Genomic DNA, 16,116 nt, shown 5'->3' with positions numbered 1-16,116 from the left:
GTCCATTATGTTTTTAAATATCTGTAAACATTTTTCTTGCCTTTCCATATGTCTTCTAATGCTCTTTAGGGGAATCAGATATGCTGACCACATAGAATATCAATCGAACACTGGAAGTAAGAGTCTGTTCTTGTTCATTCACTTAAACTGAAACTTTATTTCTAATGTTGTTCATTAAGTTAATTTTCAGAAATAATTGATATATACGTTTTCTTTACCACTCAATTAAATACTGTTATTTTGAGTTTTGCTTGTAGACACAGAGTGTATGGTATGGAATGTAGGGCTTAATGGAGACTAATGTGGGCTAAGGCACAGGAACTTGCTTTTTCTGGAAAAAGCATGTTGTCTTGCTGTTTGATCATGTGTGTTTTCCCACAAAGGCGGAGTGTGAAATATGTGAGCTGAATGAGTCTCAGGTTATTGTATTATGGCTGCCGATATAATAATCTGTAATTTAATCTGTAAGTAGGTTTCAAAAAATGTGTTTTGTAATAGCAACTCTTTTAGATGTAATTTTAAAACTCTGAATTTTTAAAGTAATTGCTGAGAGATATTTTGATAAGAGACAAGCTTTTAGTGAGACATATTGCAATAACCCTTAAAAATCTCCTTTAGTATTACTTAAGGTGGAATCAGGACCATAAACATGTTATTGGAATAATTGAGAAAATAATGGAATAGTTAATTTATTGTGTATTCCTATCCTTGTATATAGTTGCTGAACTTGAGGCTTAGATGATTGTGATTTGTCCCAACGCTCATAGTGGTAGGTTAAACCAGGATTCTAGACTGTGTTCCTCATCTCAGTCTTGGGCTCTTGTCATTAAGATGATATTGGTTGACCTAAGTACACATCTCAAGGGAAACACAGGTCTATAAACTGCTTTTATTTCTCTTTTCTTTCATTATTTTGGTATAAAATATATTTATTATCACTACATTTTTGGGAGTTTAACAGTTATTAATTCATATTTGGGGTCTTAATCATTTTCTTATGTATTTAATTCTCCTTAGAAGATTATTAACTTTTTGAAAGTGGCAGTCATATCTTCATCTGTTTATAATCCCTTTAGAGCCTAACACAGGGCCAGTATATAAAGTAAATATAATAAATGAATAGGTAACACTCATTTCAGTACTCAATATCAAAAATATCTGGAATGTAATCACTAGATAGTCATTGACCTAAACTGACATACATGCAATTTTACTGTTAATATTATTTATTTTATTTTAGAATTGTAAGTTGAGATGACACTATATATATTGACATAGCTTGCAGCTGAGTTTTATCATTTATTGATTACAAAAGGCAATGTGCTATATACTTCAGAAAATTTTTTTCAGCTTCTTACCATATGTTCTTTGTAGTTACTTTTTCATTTTTAAGTTCATTTGACATATTTTACTCAGATTACCTCATTACCTTTAAGAAACTCCTGATGGTGATATTGATGATCTAATATATGACAGATCCTGGGTCATTATTATTTCATTTAGTGGTTGTACATATAGACCAAGAGGGAATCTGAATATTGATTCAAAGAATGGCTAGTAACAATGATTTATGAACAAAGGATCCAGTGTAGTGAGCCAAGGATAAGATTGCATCTCATGAGCAACATTGGATTTTTTCTTCTCTATTTGCCTGAACAGTGAAGAGAACATAATATCACAGAAGTTGACATTAAAATGTTCTTTCCATGACTTAAGATTCATTGTTAATTATATTTGAGGAAATACTTAGGTTTATAATTTTGACTTGTAAGCAACTTCTCAGGTATTTTGGCTCATAAGATTCATCTGGAATAATTTGTTAATTTATAACATCGTGAGCACTTTAAATAGCACTGTAAATGAATAAAATTAAGATAGCTTAACCGGAAATACTAAAAATTAAGTTAACATTTAGCTATCATTACCTAAGGGATGTTAGTTTTACTCATGTAAACATTTTGAAAATCAACTCGTTTTTTTTTTTTAGTATTTCATCACTTTCATAATCCCAAAATGACTTTGTTCTATTTCTATTTTTTTATTCCAGAAGGAAAGATAATAAAACACATAAAGTGAGTAGGCTTATCTGAACTACTTAATTCGTGGCAATAGTGGTTTTAGAACATGGTCTTATATCCCAGCCCTGCTATTGTTTACTGTCCTTGTACAGGTTAGGTATTCTCATTTTAAGGCAAATTGGGGATAATAATTTATATTTCGTCAGGTTGTTGTGAAGATTTCATGAATAATATAAGTAAACTATTTAGTTTATCTGTGTAGTTTTATCATTTTGTAGGTACCTAACTGTGCCAGGCAATTGTAGCTTTCTATTTAGAAAGGGTTATTTTTTAGCTAGAATGTAATCTCCCTGAGGGTTAGGAGTTTTGTCTTTTGGGTTCCTCAGTACACAGCATGTAATAGATCCTCAGTAAATGTTTGCTGAATGAATAACTTGGCAACTAAGAAAGAATGTCCTTGTAATTAGCCTTGATTGGAATTCAAGCTTTGCTGCCTGCTAGCTGAGTAACTTCCAGTAAAGGAGTTAACTTTTCTGAACCTCAGACTTCTGACCTTTATGATATTGACCTTTTAAGGATTAGTGATATGTGTCTGATACAGTATTTCATGCGCAGTAGGTACTCAGGAAATATTTTTGGCCTTGGTACCCATAATTTATATTCAACTCAAAAATATTGCACGAGAATTCTAGACCATTAGAAAGTTAAGAAGAAATAAAATGTTTTAACTTTGGAGAGGACTGCTATTTAAAAATAGCTTGCCCTTTCCCCCAAATGGGAAAAAAAACTAAATTCTACATTGTAGGTGTATTGTAATTTAACAGTAAATACAAAATATTTTAAACTAATGGATCTATGATTTTTTTTGATATAAAAGTTTGGGATGCCACCAACTTTCATGTTATATAAGGTAATATTTTGAACTGGGCATGTAGCTTCGTTTTTTTCCTTTTCTTTTGAAACTTCATTTGCAGCTTTATGTTCAGTCATAAAATGTCCCCTATGTTGGTTTGAAAATGACAGCCATTTGTTCTTATTATTTCAACTGGAAGCATTTTAATGAAGAGAATGGCAGACTGCCCTTCATTGTGCCTCCAGGGTCCACAGCTACAAGCCTCTTTTGCATGCTCAGCATGACTCCTAGATATCATAGCAGATAGCAGATATAATTTACTGGGAGCATTCCTGAACTCTTCTCCATTCTACTCCTCCTCTAAGTCCTCTCACAGGAGAATTTATACCTTCACAATGATGAAGAAGTTTCAATAAAGGGTAAGATCAAAAATGAATGTTAAGGGGACTTTAGTATAAATGGTGTAATTAAAGTACTCTCTATTTGATACCAATATCTGCAGAAATGAAACAGAAAGAGGGTGGCGACTAGTAGTTGGCCACGTGGTTTTAAAATCGCTATTAGCATTTCCAACCCCAGCCCTATCTTTGTGAAGGGAAAGAAAATAAACTCCAACGCATGTCTGGAGCTAAAAAAGGCTTTCTGATTAGTGATAGCAAGGGTTTACTTAGGCAACTTACTGAAAGAAAAATCCCAAGGGTGTTGATGTTTTCAACATCAACTTGTTAACAAGAAGGGGAAATTTTGCAATTTATTTTTTATTTTCTAAACCTTTGCAGTGGGGGCAGAGTGGGGTTAGTATCATCCTGTTGTTGCTATTGTTGTTTTGGTAAAACATAGAAAAGCAGCTTTCTTTAGTTAGTAAATTCTGTCCCATAGTGATTATAATTTTATAGCACAAATTAGATCAGAAAGACTGATTTTGTACAGCTGTCTTTAGCTCTCATTTAAAATTGACATACACTTAGTGCATAGAATTGTAGGCTTGCACAAAGCGTGGATGTTTCATTTTATACAGCATTAGTGCATAGTAACAAGGATGGGTAACTTTGGTAGGTTTCCTCCTTAATATAGCTCTTTGCCTTTCCGGTTCTCATACTTATGGTTGTTTGGGCATAATATCCGGTATTCACAGTAGTTCAGTGTCCATGAGTAGAAATCAAAGATAAAGCTTTAGATATGAATTTTAGTGTCTTTGCACTTAGTAGAATATCAACTCAGTTAACCATTTTTAGAAAAAATTAAATTATCTTTTTCTCATTAATTTGAAGCATGCTGTATCCTACTTCTTTCATTGATGCTTTTCAAATGGGTTTTATTTTTTTTCTATTTTTGCTAGACAGATATCATCATATATAAGGTTAAATGTGATTTCTTAGTAATGTAACATAAATACACAAATATTAAAACTGATTAGTAATGGTTTCTTAATTTTGCTGACAGTTTAAGGCATGGGATGTTTAATGCAACTAATAAATATAAGCAGGTTACTGTCCGAAAGGCTACATCTAACTGTATATTGTAAGTAGTGTATAAAACATTGAGGACTGTTGGGATATAAACAATGCTGAGGCATGTTCCTGGAAGTCGTTGTTCAGCTTTGGAAGGTTTAGTATTAATGATGCATTAATTGACTTTTTACATGACAGAGTAATAGGATACTTACTCTAAAAAAAAAATCTTGACAGAGGTTTGGTAGACAATGGCAGGTGGTTATAGAAAGAAGGTTAGGATGAAATAGTTTGAATCCCCTTATTTGAAGGATAAGAAAAGAAATAGTCATTTGTAGTTTTTAGTAAAAGTGTTCTGTTTCAGTTTTTATTAAGCAATGAACTGTTACTTAGCATTATGTGGGGTTTCATCTGTGCCTTTACCCTCCCAATTTTTCCCTGAAGTTCTTGGGAAGAGTTTTTCTAAAAATCTAAGGACAAACTGGTTTTTAATATGGGGAATCACTTAATCTTTTCTGTTTGTTGAAAGAAAGTTTAATAGCCCTTTTCTGGTTTTGTTCCTTGTTTTTGTTCTTGTTTTGCATTGTGAGACACTTTTACTGAGCTTCATTTTTCAGGTAGTTATATAAAGTCTGTTGGCTACATCTATGCCAGTGAGTGTCTTGTGGCTCCAGTTTGATTTAGGAGCAATGTTTTCTTGGGATTAGTTTCACCATGTTTGATTATTTATTTATTCTATCCTTAGCTGATTATGGTCTGCTAAGTATTTCAGTTTTCATTAAATTTTTTAATGGAAGGTTGTTTTTAATTTGGATCACAGCAGTAAAATCTTTTGACTGTTTTCAAAATTGCATTTAAAACTTGAACTTTAGAAAATAATTTTATTTGATGTGAAGTGATTGGATGTAGATAGTAGAATGAGAAAAATAAATTTGATATTCTTTTACTCATTGCATAGACAGATGGATGGACTTAAGCTTTATCTGGGCGAAAGAAGCCATGATTTTATTACATTCCAGAATCTCTTTCTGTTTGTTAGAAACAATCATTTATACTAAGTCTCATAGTTGACTACAGCGTATAGTTAAAATCGTTCATAAAATATTCTATCCTGTCCAGAGACCACAAAAGAGGTCTGGGTTGTGTGGTTTCCTCCTCCTTTTCCCTTCACTAACAGAGGTTTTCCTATCTTGGCAGCTGTTTCTTACGAGGCAGTCATCAGTCCCTGATTTCTTCCTTCTCTTTCTTCCCACAAACAAGGACTCTTTCAAATAGCGGATGACCAAAGACAGACCGATCTTGGATCGCTTTAAGAAAGTGGAAATGTGTTCAAGGGTTGTGCATGTGGGCACGCAGCCTGTATGCATTAGTTCATTGAAATGAGAGTACCCATTACAACCAAAACCTGGGTAGTCAGGATTCTTTGCTTAAATCGGGAGCATTCCAAAGTCTGACTTAATTACTACAAGTAAAATTAATGCACCTCTTCCACAGATTAAAATTATTCTAATTGCTTGAGCCAATCATTGACCAGTCTGTGGGAAGTAAGAAATTGTTCACTGATTAGCCTTTTTGATATGACAGGCCATGAAATTATCTGACTTCTCTCTGTGCTTTATATAAAATAGCTTGCAGTTTTAAGGCAGGTACTTTGCACAGCAGTTGTAAATGGAAGGTTTACATTTGGTTTCGTCTTTTGAATAGTCTTTGGGAGCTCAGAGTGAAAAATGAATAGAGAGCCAGCCAGTTTTTCAGGGTTGTGTGCCATGTGTCTCCTCTGTCAGATTAATTTTTGATGTATCATTCTTCTTTTTATATTTTTGGCATGCAGAGGAGGAAGCTTGCTTTTCCCTTTGTTTTTGTTTTATTTCTAAGAACATCTGAGGTGTTCTTAGAACTTGGTAATGCCAATTCTGATTCCCTCATTATGATACCTAATTGTCTTCACAGGTTTCAGAGGGAGCTAAAAAAGCTGGGCTGATTATGGATCATGGAGGTGTATATGGAAGCAGTTTTATCTCAGAAACTATAGGCATGATAAAATAAACTTCTTATGACAAAAATATCTTGCCAGTTCCTTTTGTGGTTTTATGGGTCTTTATATTTAAACACTAGATAATGACTTCAGATTAATTTTTTACCTTCTTTCTGTGTGTTTGTTGGTGAAGCAAGATAGTGACTTTGTAGCATAAGTGTTCCAAACCATTTAGCATCTGACCCCTTTTCCATTGAAGTTACATTGTAGGGAAGTGATAGCAGAATATAGTGACCTACTAATAGAATCACATATGATGCATTAAGAATGTAGCAAATGCAGAGTAGCTCAGATAATGTGAAATAGAGAACTCAAAGTTATCTAGGGAAATTTGGTTTTCTAAATTTTCTTTATGCTTTAGTGATAGCATCTAAATTATGTAAGAGTTCATTTGATTTGAGTTATATACACAACCTCATGTAAATTTCAGTGCTCCACTTTAAAAAAACTCTTTATTTGCACCAGGTTAAGGATAGCATGGGGAAACTTTAAAGGAAGAATTTGTAATTTCTTTACCCTCAGAAACTAGATCAGGAGGCTGTATATATTTTGGAACTGGCTTCATAGTATGTGTATTGTAAGGCTGGTATTTACTCTTTGATTCCTCATGCTACCCCAGAAAGCAGTAAAACACTTCAGTAGAACCCAGCAAATAACCTGGTTTCACGTGATCCTGGGAACTTAGAAATGCTGATTAAATCACTTCTGAAGTTTTTGTATCCTCTGCATTTGAAGAACGGTGTCCTTAAGGGCTAGTCAGAATTAAACTTGGCTCTTGGTTTTTATATTCTTTGCCATCCCTCCCTTGGTTTTTTAAAAATAGTGATGCAACCTTGGAGATATAATCATCATGGTCTGCGGTTTTATTTTTGTCCAGTGGATGGACTAAACTACTCAAGGATATGGGTTTGATCTTACTAAGTTTTGCTGTAAGAAAAACTGATATATGAAAATCTAAAAGTTTAAAATGAAATAGTTAAGAGCAATCATTTTATTAAACTGCTCCCTTTATGAATAACTAGTAGTCAGATAAATAACGGTTTGCTATGTGGTGTTTGGAATGCCATTATGATATAAAGTACAACCATATATTAAAAATTGTACACCCTTGAATAGAAAAATAAACTGTTTCATTATATCTGTAATGTACTTTGCAAGGTAACAGGATAAAAGAGTAGATAATACAGCTGTTACCATCACTAGAAACAAAGAAAGTGTATGTATGTATGAAATTTTGTTGGAGGTATTGTGTACCAAAGCTAGTACTTTGATAAAATGACTAATACATGGCATTGAAAGGCAGATATATTATTCTAGAATAACTTTTTAATCTTTTCAAAGAAAAATTTATCTTTGGGAATTATATGACTATTATGTGAACTCATATGTTCTGATTACCTTTAATTTTGGGAGGTTTTGATTGTTTCCAGAATGCAAAGCTCAGTAATCCAGTGTATAGGAGCAACTTCCTGTTGCATACAGAATCAAAATATATGCCCTTTCTTTTATACTTAGGAGAAGGAGGGAGGAAAGGAGGGAAAGAGAGGAGTTGTTGTTATTATTATTTTTTCATCTTTTGTGACATTGCAGGACCATAGAGTAAATGATGGATTTGTTTGTTTTTCAGATATGAGGATCAATGATGCAGACTGCTGGGTTTGATGAAGCTGGACATTTATAACTAGATTCATTAAGGAATACAAAGAAAATATTTAAAGGGATCAATAATGGTGTCTTCTGGTTGCAGAATGCGAAGCCTGTGGTTTATCATTATAATCAGCTTCTTACCGAATACAGAAGGTAAGGTAACAGTTTAAATTTTATTTTTTAAGTTCAGGAGAACTTAAACTATGCAATCTTTTTGTTATGTAGAAGTGGCTCGAATGAGTATTTTTTATTATTTTAGAATTAAGTGTTAAAAAGATTTCCTGAATGTCATATTCTTTTTCTGGTGGTTGAATTATTTTCATTACACAGCTATATATTATAGAAAGTGATAGAAATCTGAATTTATATTTTACATACATTTGTAAATATAATCATTGTAAATAATCCTGAGAGAACTAAATGAAAGCTTTGCTTTGGTATATATGTTATTTATTGACTGAATTTATGCCAGTAAAATTGAAAATATTTTGTGGCAACTCTTTGATTTCATCTTTAGTTTTGTGTGCTTCTTAAGTGTGGTCAGTGTTCTAAAACTTCTAAATAAAATGTTTTTATATTTTCTGGAAAAAGTTATTTTTTGTAGTGCTTCCTTTCTAATGTTATCTTTTTTGAAGACAGACCTGATTCTTAAAGAAGTAAAGACACTTTAGAAGGTTAATGAAATAGTTGAAACCGTAATTACTATATGGATTTTCTGGTATCCATTATTTCTTTAGTCTTACATGTTATTTCCATGTGAAAATAACACCCTTCCAGGTGCTTTTTACAGAGCAGGTCAGAAGTTAATGTGGGGCTAAGAAGTGTTAATTTTATAGCTAGTTGGTAGTGGCAGTCATTGCATGAAATTATATTAAACTTGTAAAATCTGTGAAAGAATGCAAAATCTCAGAGAAATGCATGTAAAATATAATGGATTTTTTGGTCACAATTAAATATTCTTGAAGAAAATGTCTTGGAATTTTTAAATTGGCGATATATGTACTTTTAAATGATCCCATTTATACCTATTAATAAAATCGGAGGTGGAAAAAAAGGCATACTGACAACTAATAGATAGAAGCTTATTATTCTAATGTCTTTGTAATAAGCTTCAAAATGTTAACATTTTTCCGAAAGAATTCTATTTGAATTGCTTGTTCCAAAATTACGTTTCATCACTTCTCCTTGCTGTCCCCGTCCCCTATTTTCAATATATTGACATAACTTAATATAATTCAGATAAATAGCAAGTTGAGAAAAATTTTAACATAAGAACTTCTGTATTCAGAAAGTAAATAATGCTCACTTGGATTTGTCGCACATGAAAGTTACAAATGGGTTAATATTTTATTTTCAGAAGATATTGCTCTTTGCATCAGAATTGAAAGATACATCAAATCTGACATTAAAATGTAATGTCTGAATGAATAGTACTGTAATGATAAACAACGAGCAGAAACTGAGTTAATAATATGAATCTCTGGCTTGGATTGTTATGAAAATCTTGTGTATAGTCTATAATTTTGCATCTGTTTTTTTGGAGGGAAAAACTAACTGAATTCCTGCTGTTATGTTTGAATGCTTTTATACATTTAAAAAGATTCCAGGTGTAGATCAATGGCTCATTAGTCCACATAATAAAAAATTTTCCAATCAAGGTAGAGACTACTTTGCTGGCACAGTAGCTTAACTCAGCAAGGGGCTAGCAAACCAGAGACTTTTTCACGAGATACTGCAGTTTTATTTCTAGTGTCACCTATCAGGTCAGGATGCATATCTGCTGTTAAGAGAAATTTCATTTTTGGCACATCAGGCCAGGGGGTGTTGCTTTTGAAGCAGTTCCCTCCTACAGGTAAAAAGAACCTAGGACGAACCCACACTACTAACTGTGAGGGTATACAGAGTTACTGTGCACTTCACTGTTAGAACATTGATCCAGCGTCACGTGGTTTTGTCTTAGAAAAGTTTTACGCGACATGATAGTCTTTTATTGCCAGCAAGCAGATCATGCTTTGTGAACACCTACAGAGAAAACCAATCAAAGTTGGGTATGAGAGCACAGGAAAGAAGATATAAATTTAATTATTCAACCATTAAGTTTCTTCAGGGCCCTTACATGATTGTTACCTTTTCAAATCTTTTAGCTATGAGCACTTTTTTTTATCATCTCCTGGATCTTTGCCGGTAAGCTCAGATAAGGTTTTCTAGATGGTTTCCTCCCTTCTTCCTCATTTATTGAGTGACTAAAGTGAGCCAGGTGCTTGGGGTTCAAAAATGCACAAGGCACAGGTCCTGCTCTTCAGGAGCTTGTGGTCTTGTGCAGGGGTCAAAACCTCAAATACCTACCTATTTAGCCAAGCAGGCAAAGTAACTTGAGTGCAGCAGGCCAGTGAAGGTCTGCAGCAAGCAGGAAAGTGCTTGCTGGAGGAGCCATGGTTGCCTTTCCAGTGTTTAGCCTGGTTTTGTCGGTCTTCTGACTTCCAATAGAAACCAGTTGTTAGATTTTTAAGTAGTAGCAATTAAATAAGATTTTGTTTTTAAACAAAACAAGCCTGTGTATTGTATTCAGCCATGGACGTGCCTTCCTTTTCAGAGCTTTCTTTTCTCCTGTTTACAGTAGTGTTTTACCTTAGTGTATGATTTTAAAGGCTTAACATAATTTTGGATTTGTTTTACATCTGTATATATGAGAGGTAAATTTCCATACATGCAAGGAGGAATTATGTATTTGTTCTAAGTCCAGGCAAACATTATAAATATGTCATGTTTTGTGTGCATGTTAAAGAGCAAATCACTAAGCATTTTTTTTTTGTTAAGTTTTAACCATGGTAAGAGCTAATTATATAAAGGTTTAATTGTTAGAATTAGCTTATCTTCTCCATTTCTGTCAATGAGTGTTTAAGAATAAAGTCTTACCCGTTACAATTTACTGGTTTTTGCAAAGTAGGAGCAATGTTTTAATTATTCTTAAAGTCTCTCCTGTGTTTTTTTGAAAATTATGTTTAGAATTTTCAAATAAAAAATGATTATAAAAGACCAAACTTTCACAATATTTTGTAAGTTTTTTTAGAATTTATTTTACTCTTAGAGGACTAACATCAAGCCCTTTAAAAATCAGTTTTGTTGAGAAACTGGGGTGCTTTGATTCTTTTGGCCAATTTTTACAAGCCAAGTAACCCACTGTGGAAACATGTATCAGTAAGTAGGAAAGTAAATTGAATTTTTGTGTCCTAGAGAATTAAATTATGCTATATAATGGAGCCCTGGCCAGCATAAGTCAGATATATGAAGGCTTGCTCAAGTGACAAGTTACAAATAATAGCAGTTCTTCAGCGAAGTAGGTAATATGGATTTCAGGTTGAATTCTTTATGCAGTGAGTATGTAATTAGATTTCATTAGTCAAAATTTTAGTTAATTAACTTGAATTACATTATTGCTTATCCTTATTTCAAAGAAAATATTATGCCAGGTAAAAATGCCACATAGATACAGCTTTACATATTTATTTATATACATCAAGAAAATTTAAGAACATAGCTGTAGGAATAGTATCTTAGCAGTTTTTACTGTAGTTTTAAATTCTCTAAGCACATTTTACAATGATTTTTGTGTTAATTATGTCTTAGTAAAAAATGATGTTTGGCTGTAGGGTCTTTTTGTTAGTTGAGTGGCAGGAAAATAGTAGATCTAGGGGTCACTTATGAATTTAAAAAACCTGTTTTGGCCTATAAATATTTTTTTCAGAATGGTCTATAATTTATTTAGTGGAAGGAATAGTAACTTCGTTCTCCAAGGTTAAACTTAAGAAAGATTAGAATAATTCAGACCTATATTTATTCTTTTTATCTTTCATTCTTTTATTGATGCATACATGTAATAAAATGTACAGAATTTGTATTTATACACACACACACACACACACACACACACAGAATGTCACCTTCACAAGGGCAAGAATCTTTTTTGTTGTTCATCAACATGCAAATGCCTCGAACAATGCCTGGCTTATGGTAAGCACTTATTCTATATCCGTCACTGAATGGCATAAATCTTTGAAGAGGGTCGTGGTCTTAATAGTTGGTAGAGGGACAGTAAACAGTTGTAATAACAGGGTGATAAGTGCCATGATGGGTGATACTCCAGAAGCATTGGGTGTGTGTCAAGAAATGCTTCCAGCCTGAAGTGATGATGATTCTTGAGCTGAATCTCAGTATGAGCTGCACAAGCTAGGTAAAGACAGTGGTGAGCGTGGTGGAGAAAAAACCAACGGAGAGAGAACAGCATGGATGTGAAATAAAGTATTGCAGTAGTTCTCAAACTTGAGCATAAGAATCACCTAGAAGGTCTGGGGTGGGGCCCAAGCATTTGCATTTCTGAAAAATTTCTGGGATGAGACTGATGTTGCTCAGCATCACACTTAAGAACCACTGTAATCTGGTGTGTGGGTAGTTGAGGTGAGGTATGTGGTTGCATGGCTGTGGCTATAAAGTAACTTTTTAAAAGTTTTTCCAGAAAAAATTATGATTTAATTCACTGTGATTCAGAAGTTGTAACCAGTTATCTATACCTTTTCACATGGCTCTTTATCCGTCTGATCAGGCTCCTTGGGCATAATTTTAGGCTTCAAAAAAGGATTTTTGGGCTTCCCTGGTGGTGCAGTGGTTGAGAGTCCGCCTGCCAATGCAGGGGACACGGGTTCATGCCCCGGTCCGGGAGGATCCCGCATGCCGCGGAGCAGCTGGGCCCGTGAGCCATGGCCGCTGAGCCTGCGCGTCCGGAGCCTGTGCTCCGCAGCGGGAGAGGCCACAGCAGTGAGAGGCCCGCATACCGCAAAAAAAAAAAAAAAAAAAGGGATTTTTTTTTTTTTTTTCTCTTTTTAGACATTGTACTAAGAAAGAAAACAATTGGAAAATTGACTCCACATTGGCAAAAACAGAACGTATTTTCTGTGATGGGTAAATGTTTTCAGCGCTCCTAAACCACCCTTGCTTCAGTTTGTCTCTTCTCACTGTTACAACCTTGTTCGTTTTCTTGTTGGGATTAACTACGTGGCCATTGCCATCAAAATGCTGTATTGACTTTACCGTAGGGACTTTACATTTCCCAGTGTAGCAGAATTGACTACTTTTGTTCATTTCAGATTATTTGATTAGTTTAAAGCTAGGAGGTAAATTTTCGGCAAGGTATATGGGGATTTGGCCGTATGACTCCTATTAAACTTAATGGGGGTCACAACTCCCATTAAATTAATAGGAATTGTACGGTATATCTGTGTTTGCTGCAGGCAAATGTAACCTTATTTTTTAAATTTGCAAATTATGTAAATTAACATTGATTTAAAACAAAGCATTTTTTCAATGATTTTATTTATATTTTTAGTGCAGATTAATGTGATTTTATTCCTTAAGAAAGTACCTAACTATATTGCTCTTAGGACACTAAATATTCTTTATTGTGTTATATGAGTGCAATGTAGTTTGATTGCAGCAGCGTTCTTCTGCATAGGTACTGATGTAATTCATTTTCAAAAATATAAATATTAATGTCACTTACATATTCTATGACATTGCTTCTGATCTTGTAAAAACCAAATGCCTTATAGTACTCCTACCAGGATTTAAGAGCAAGTTATTTGAGTTCTGATTATGACTCAAAATTGAAAAAAAAATAAGATTAAACTTATTGGATACCCTGGCATCTTTAAAAAAAGTTAATTTGGAGTATACTTTTGTCATTTTAGATACCAATATTCAGTGTTAAATTATGCCATATTTAGTATATATGGAGATTAAGTTCTAGTGCTTGCTTGTTGATTTTTTTCTTCTCCCCACTTTTCCTTCCCACTTCCCACCCTATTTCATCCTCTTTTGCTTCTTTTTCCAGTGTTTAGAAAGGTTGACTTATCCATAATCTCTGTTGATTCACTAATAGGTCTATTGCTGGTATAAAAGTGTTATAAATCAGTGTGTTATACACAGACCTCAATAACACTGTATTGCTTGGCTGTTTAAGTTTTGCAAACCTCCATATTCTGACAGAAAAGACTGCATCAAATATTTATTTAATAAATCTATTATGATGTAATTTGCTAAAAGTAAAGAGGTCATAAACTTGTCCATACAGAAGTAAATTTTTGAAATACTGATTTTACATTCATATTAGACATTTATCACCATTACTGTTATATTTTGAAATAATCAATAGTGTATTAAAGGTGGCTTAATTAAAAGCACAGGAGACATGTAAAGCACCTTAATTTTTCTGAACGGTAATTGTGTTCATTACTCCTTACTAAGTAATTTCAATCGTGATGAATCTCTTGCCTTGTTTTTTGAATTAATGTACCTTTTCACTTTTTTATATACTAGGTCGTGGTATTAGAGAATAAGGTAATACAAATGAGTGAGCACATCTGAGTATTAAGGTAGAACTGGTAGTTCTCAAAGAACTATTTATCTGCCACATTACTAAGGGAGTGTCTTACTGAAACATATGCTTGGTACCCTATGGTAGTCTTTATTTTCTTTTCACATCCTGCAAGACAGAACGACATATGACAGCCGTGCAGTCTACATGTATTAGACATCAATGTGGATTAGTGAATATCTCATGACATCTTTCAACCCTATTCTTTTACTCCTTTTGTCAACTTGACAGAAGAGATTCCAGGAGAATATCTAGCCTCGGCCCTGGGATCTTTTGGCTAAAATGTAAGGCTGAGAAGGGAATTCCATATAAGAGCTTCTGCAAGCAAAAACAACATATAATCCCTCCTTATCAGCATGGTACTCTCCTGAATTTGACTTTTATGTTTGCTATTGTTCTTGCTTTGAGGGTTTATTTTTCCTAAAAGTTTTCCCCTCCTCCTGATTTTGAATGTAATACGTTCTTATGAGAAAAGATAAAAAATAAGAAAATTAAGATAAGCATTTAAAATTTTTCATAATTCTAGACCTTGATATAACCACATTTCCTTCTTTTTCCCCAACAAACATGATAAAAACAAAGTTACAATGTATAAAACAAAATTAGGTTCTTCATTTCCATATACTTTTATATTCTGATTTTTTCCACTTTATTATCATAACTTGTATTACCCTGTCATTATATATTTAGGTAATAGATTTTAACAGCTGCATTGTGATTTATCATGTATATGTCAAAACTGACTTAATCCTCCCTCTCTACCTGTTGGCCATTTGAATCTAATTTCTTTCAAGTATAAGTAAAATAAATATGTATATAAATCTTTTTCATCATATTTGGTTGTTTCCTGGGACTGGAATTCTAGAACTCTTATTATATCAGGCATGTATGCATCTTCCAAACTGGCTTTTTGGAAGAGTTATATCAGTGTTCTCTCTGACTACTGTGTGAAAGTATCAATCTATATGCTTTACCAGCACTGATTTTAAATTTTTAAAAGAATTGACACTTAGATATGGTAAAAAGGATATCTGATTATAAATTAAATTTGTAATTTGGGAGATAATTGTGAGGACAAAAACATTTTTGATGGATTTACTTATTAGCCATTTGTAATTGTGATGTGAATTTTTTTGTTCACTACCTTTGCCAGTTTTTCTGTTTATGTTGTTACAGCTTTTCTTATTTTTTAAACCGTTTGATGATATCCTTTTGTGATTTTTATTATGAAAAATGTATTTGTTTGCCTTTTAATTCATACTGATTTTTTAATGAAAATTTCAAACAGAAGAGAGAATTTCGTAAAATAATACTAGTCACAGATTTAACAATTATCAATATTTTACTTGATTTGCTTTATTTACCCCCTTTTTCTCTTTCCTTACTTTTTGACATTTAGCTCTTTTCTTTTGTGAGATCTTCCTTTATTTTTATCCTTAAAAATCTTGAGATTAGTTAAATATTTATTCACTTACATTTCCCTGTAGTTCTTACGTGTTTTTATTTAAAATTTTAATCCATTAGGAATTAACTTTGTTATCAGGTGAGAGCCAAGGGAGTAAACTAATATTAATCATTTGGAATGAATCAGATTTTAACTAACACAGTAGATAAAGTTAGGACATACCTAAATTAAACATGGATAACTAGAAAACAGTTAAAAAAAAAGATAGAGAAGGAAATGA

At 33.1% G+C, this 16,116-nt stretch overlaps 1 protein-coding gene across 10 annotated transcripts in view; it reads left to right on the top strand.

Annotated features, from left to right (window-relative positions):
• ADGRL2 (adhesion G protein-coupled receptor L2) overlaps positions 1-16,116 on the top strand; it is a 180,047-nt gene that overhangs the window by 25,271 nt on the left and 138,660 nt on the right. For all 10 annotated transcript variants that reach the window (XM_081225984.1, XM_081225981.1, XM_081225979.1 and 7 more), the window contains exon 2: positions 7,985-8,157. In XM_081225984.1, the coding sequence (XP_081082110.1) occupies positions 8,085-8,157 (73 nt within the window). In that variant the 5' untranslated portion in view covers positions 7,985-8,084. The remainder of the gene's footprint in view (positions 1-7,984; positions 8,158-16,116) is intronic.

This window comes from Mesoplodon bidens (assembly GCF_964165515.1).
Source record: "Mesoplodon bidens genome assembly, chromosome: 2".
Taxonomy (NCBI): Eukaryota; Metazoa; Chordata; class Mammalia; order Artiodactyla; family Ziphiidae; genus Mesoplodon; species Mesoplodon bidens.
The sequence above is the reverse complement of the archived record's forward strand: the minus strand, read 5'-3'. Positions and strand labels throughout refer to the sequence as shown.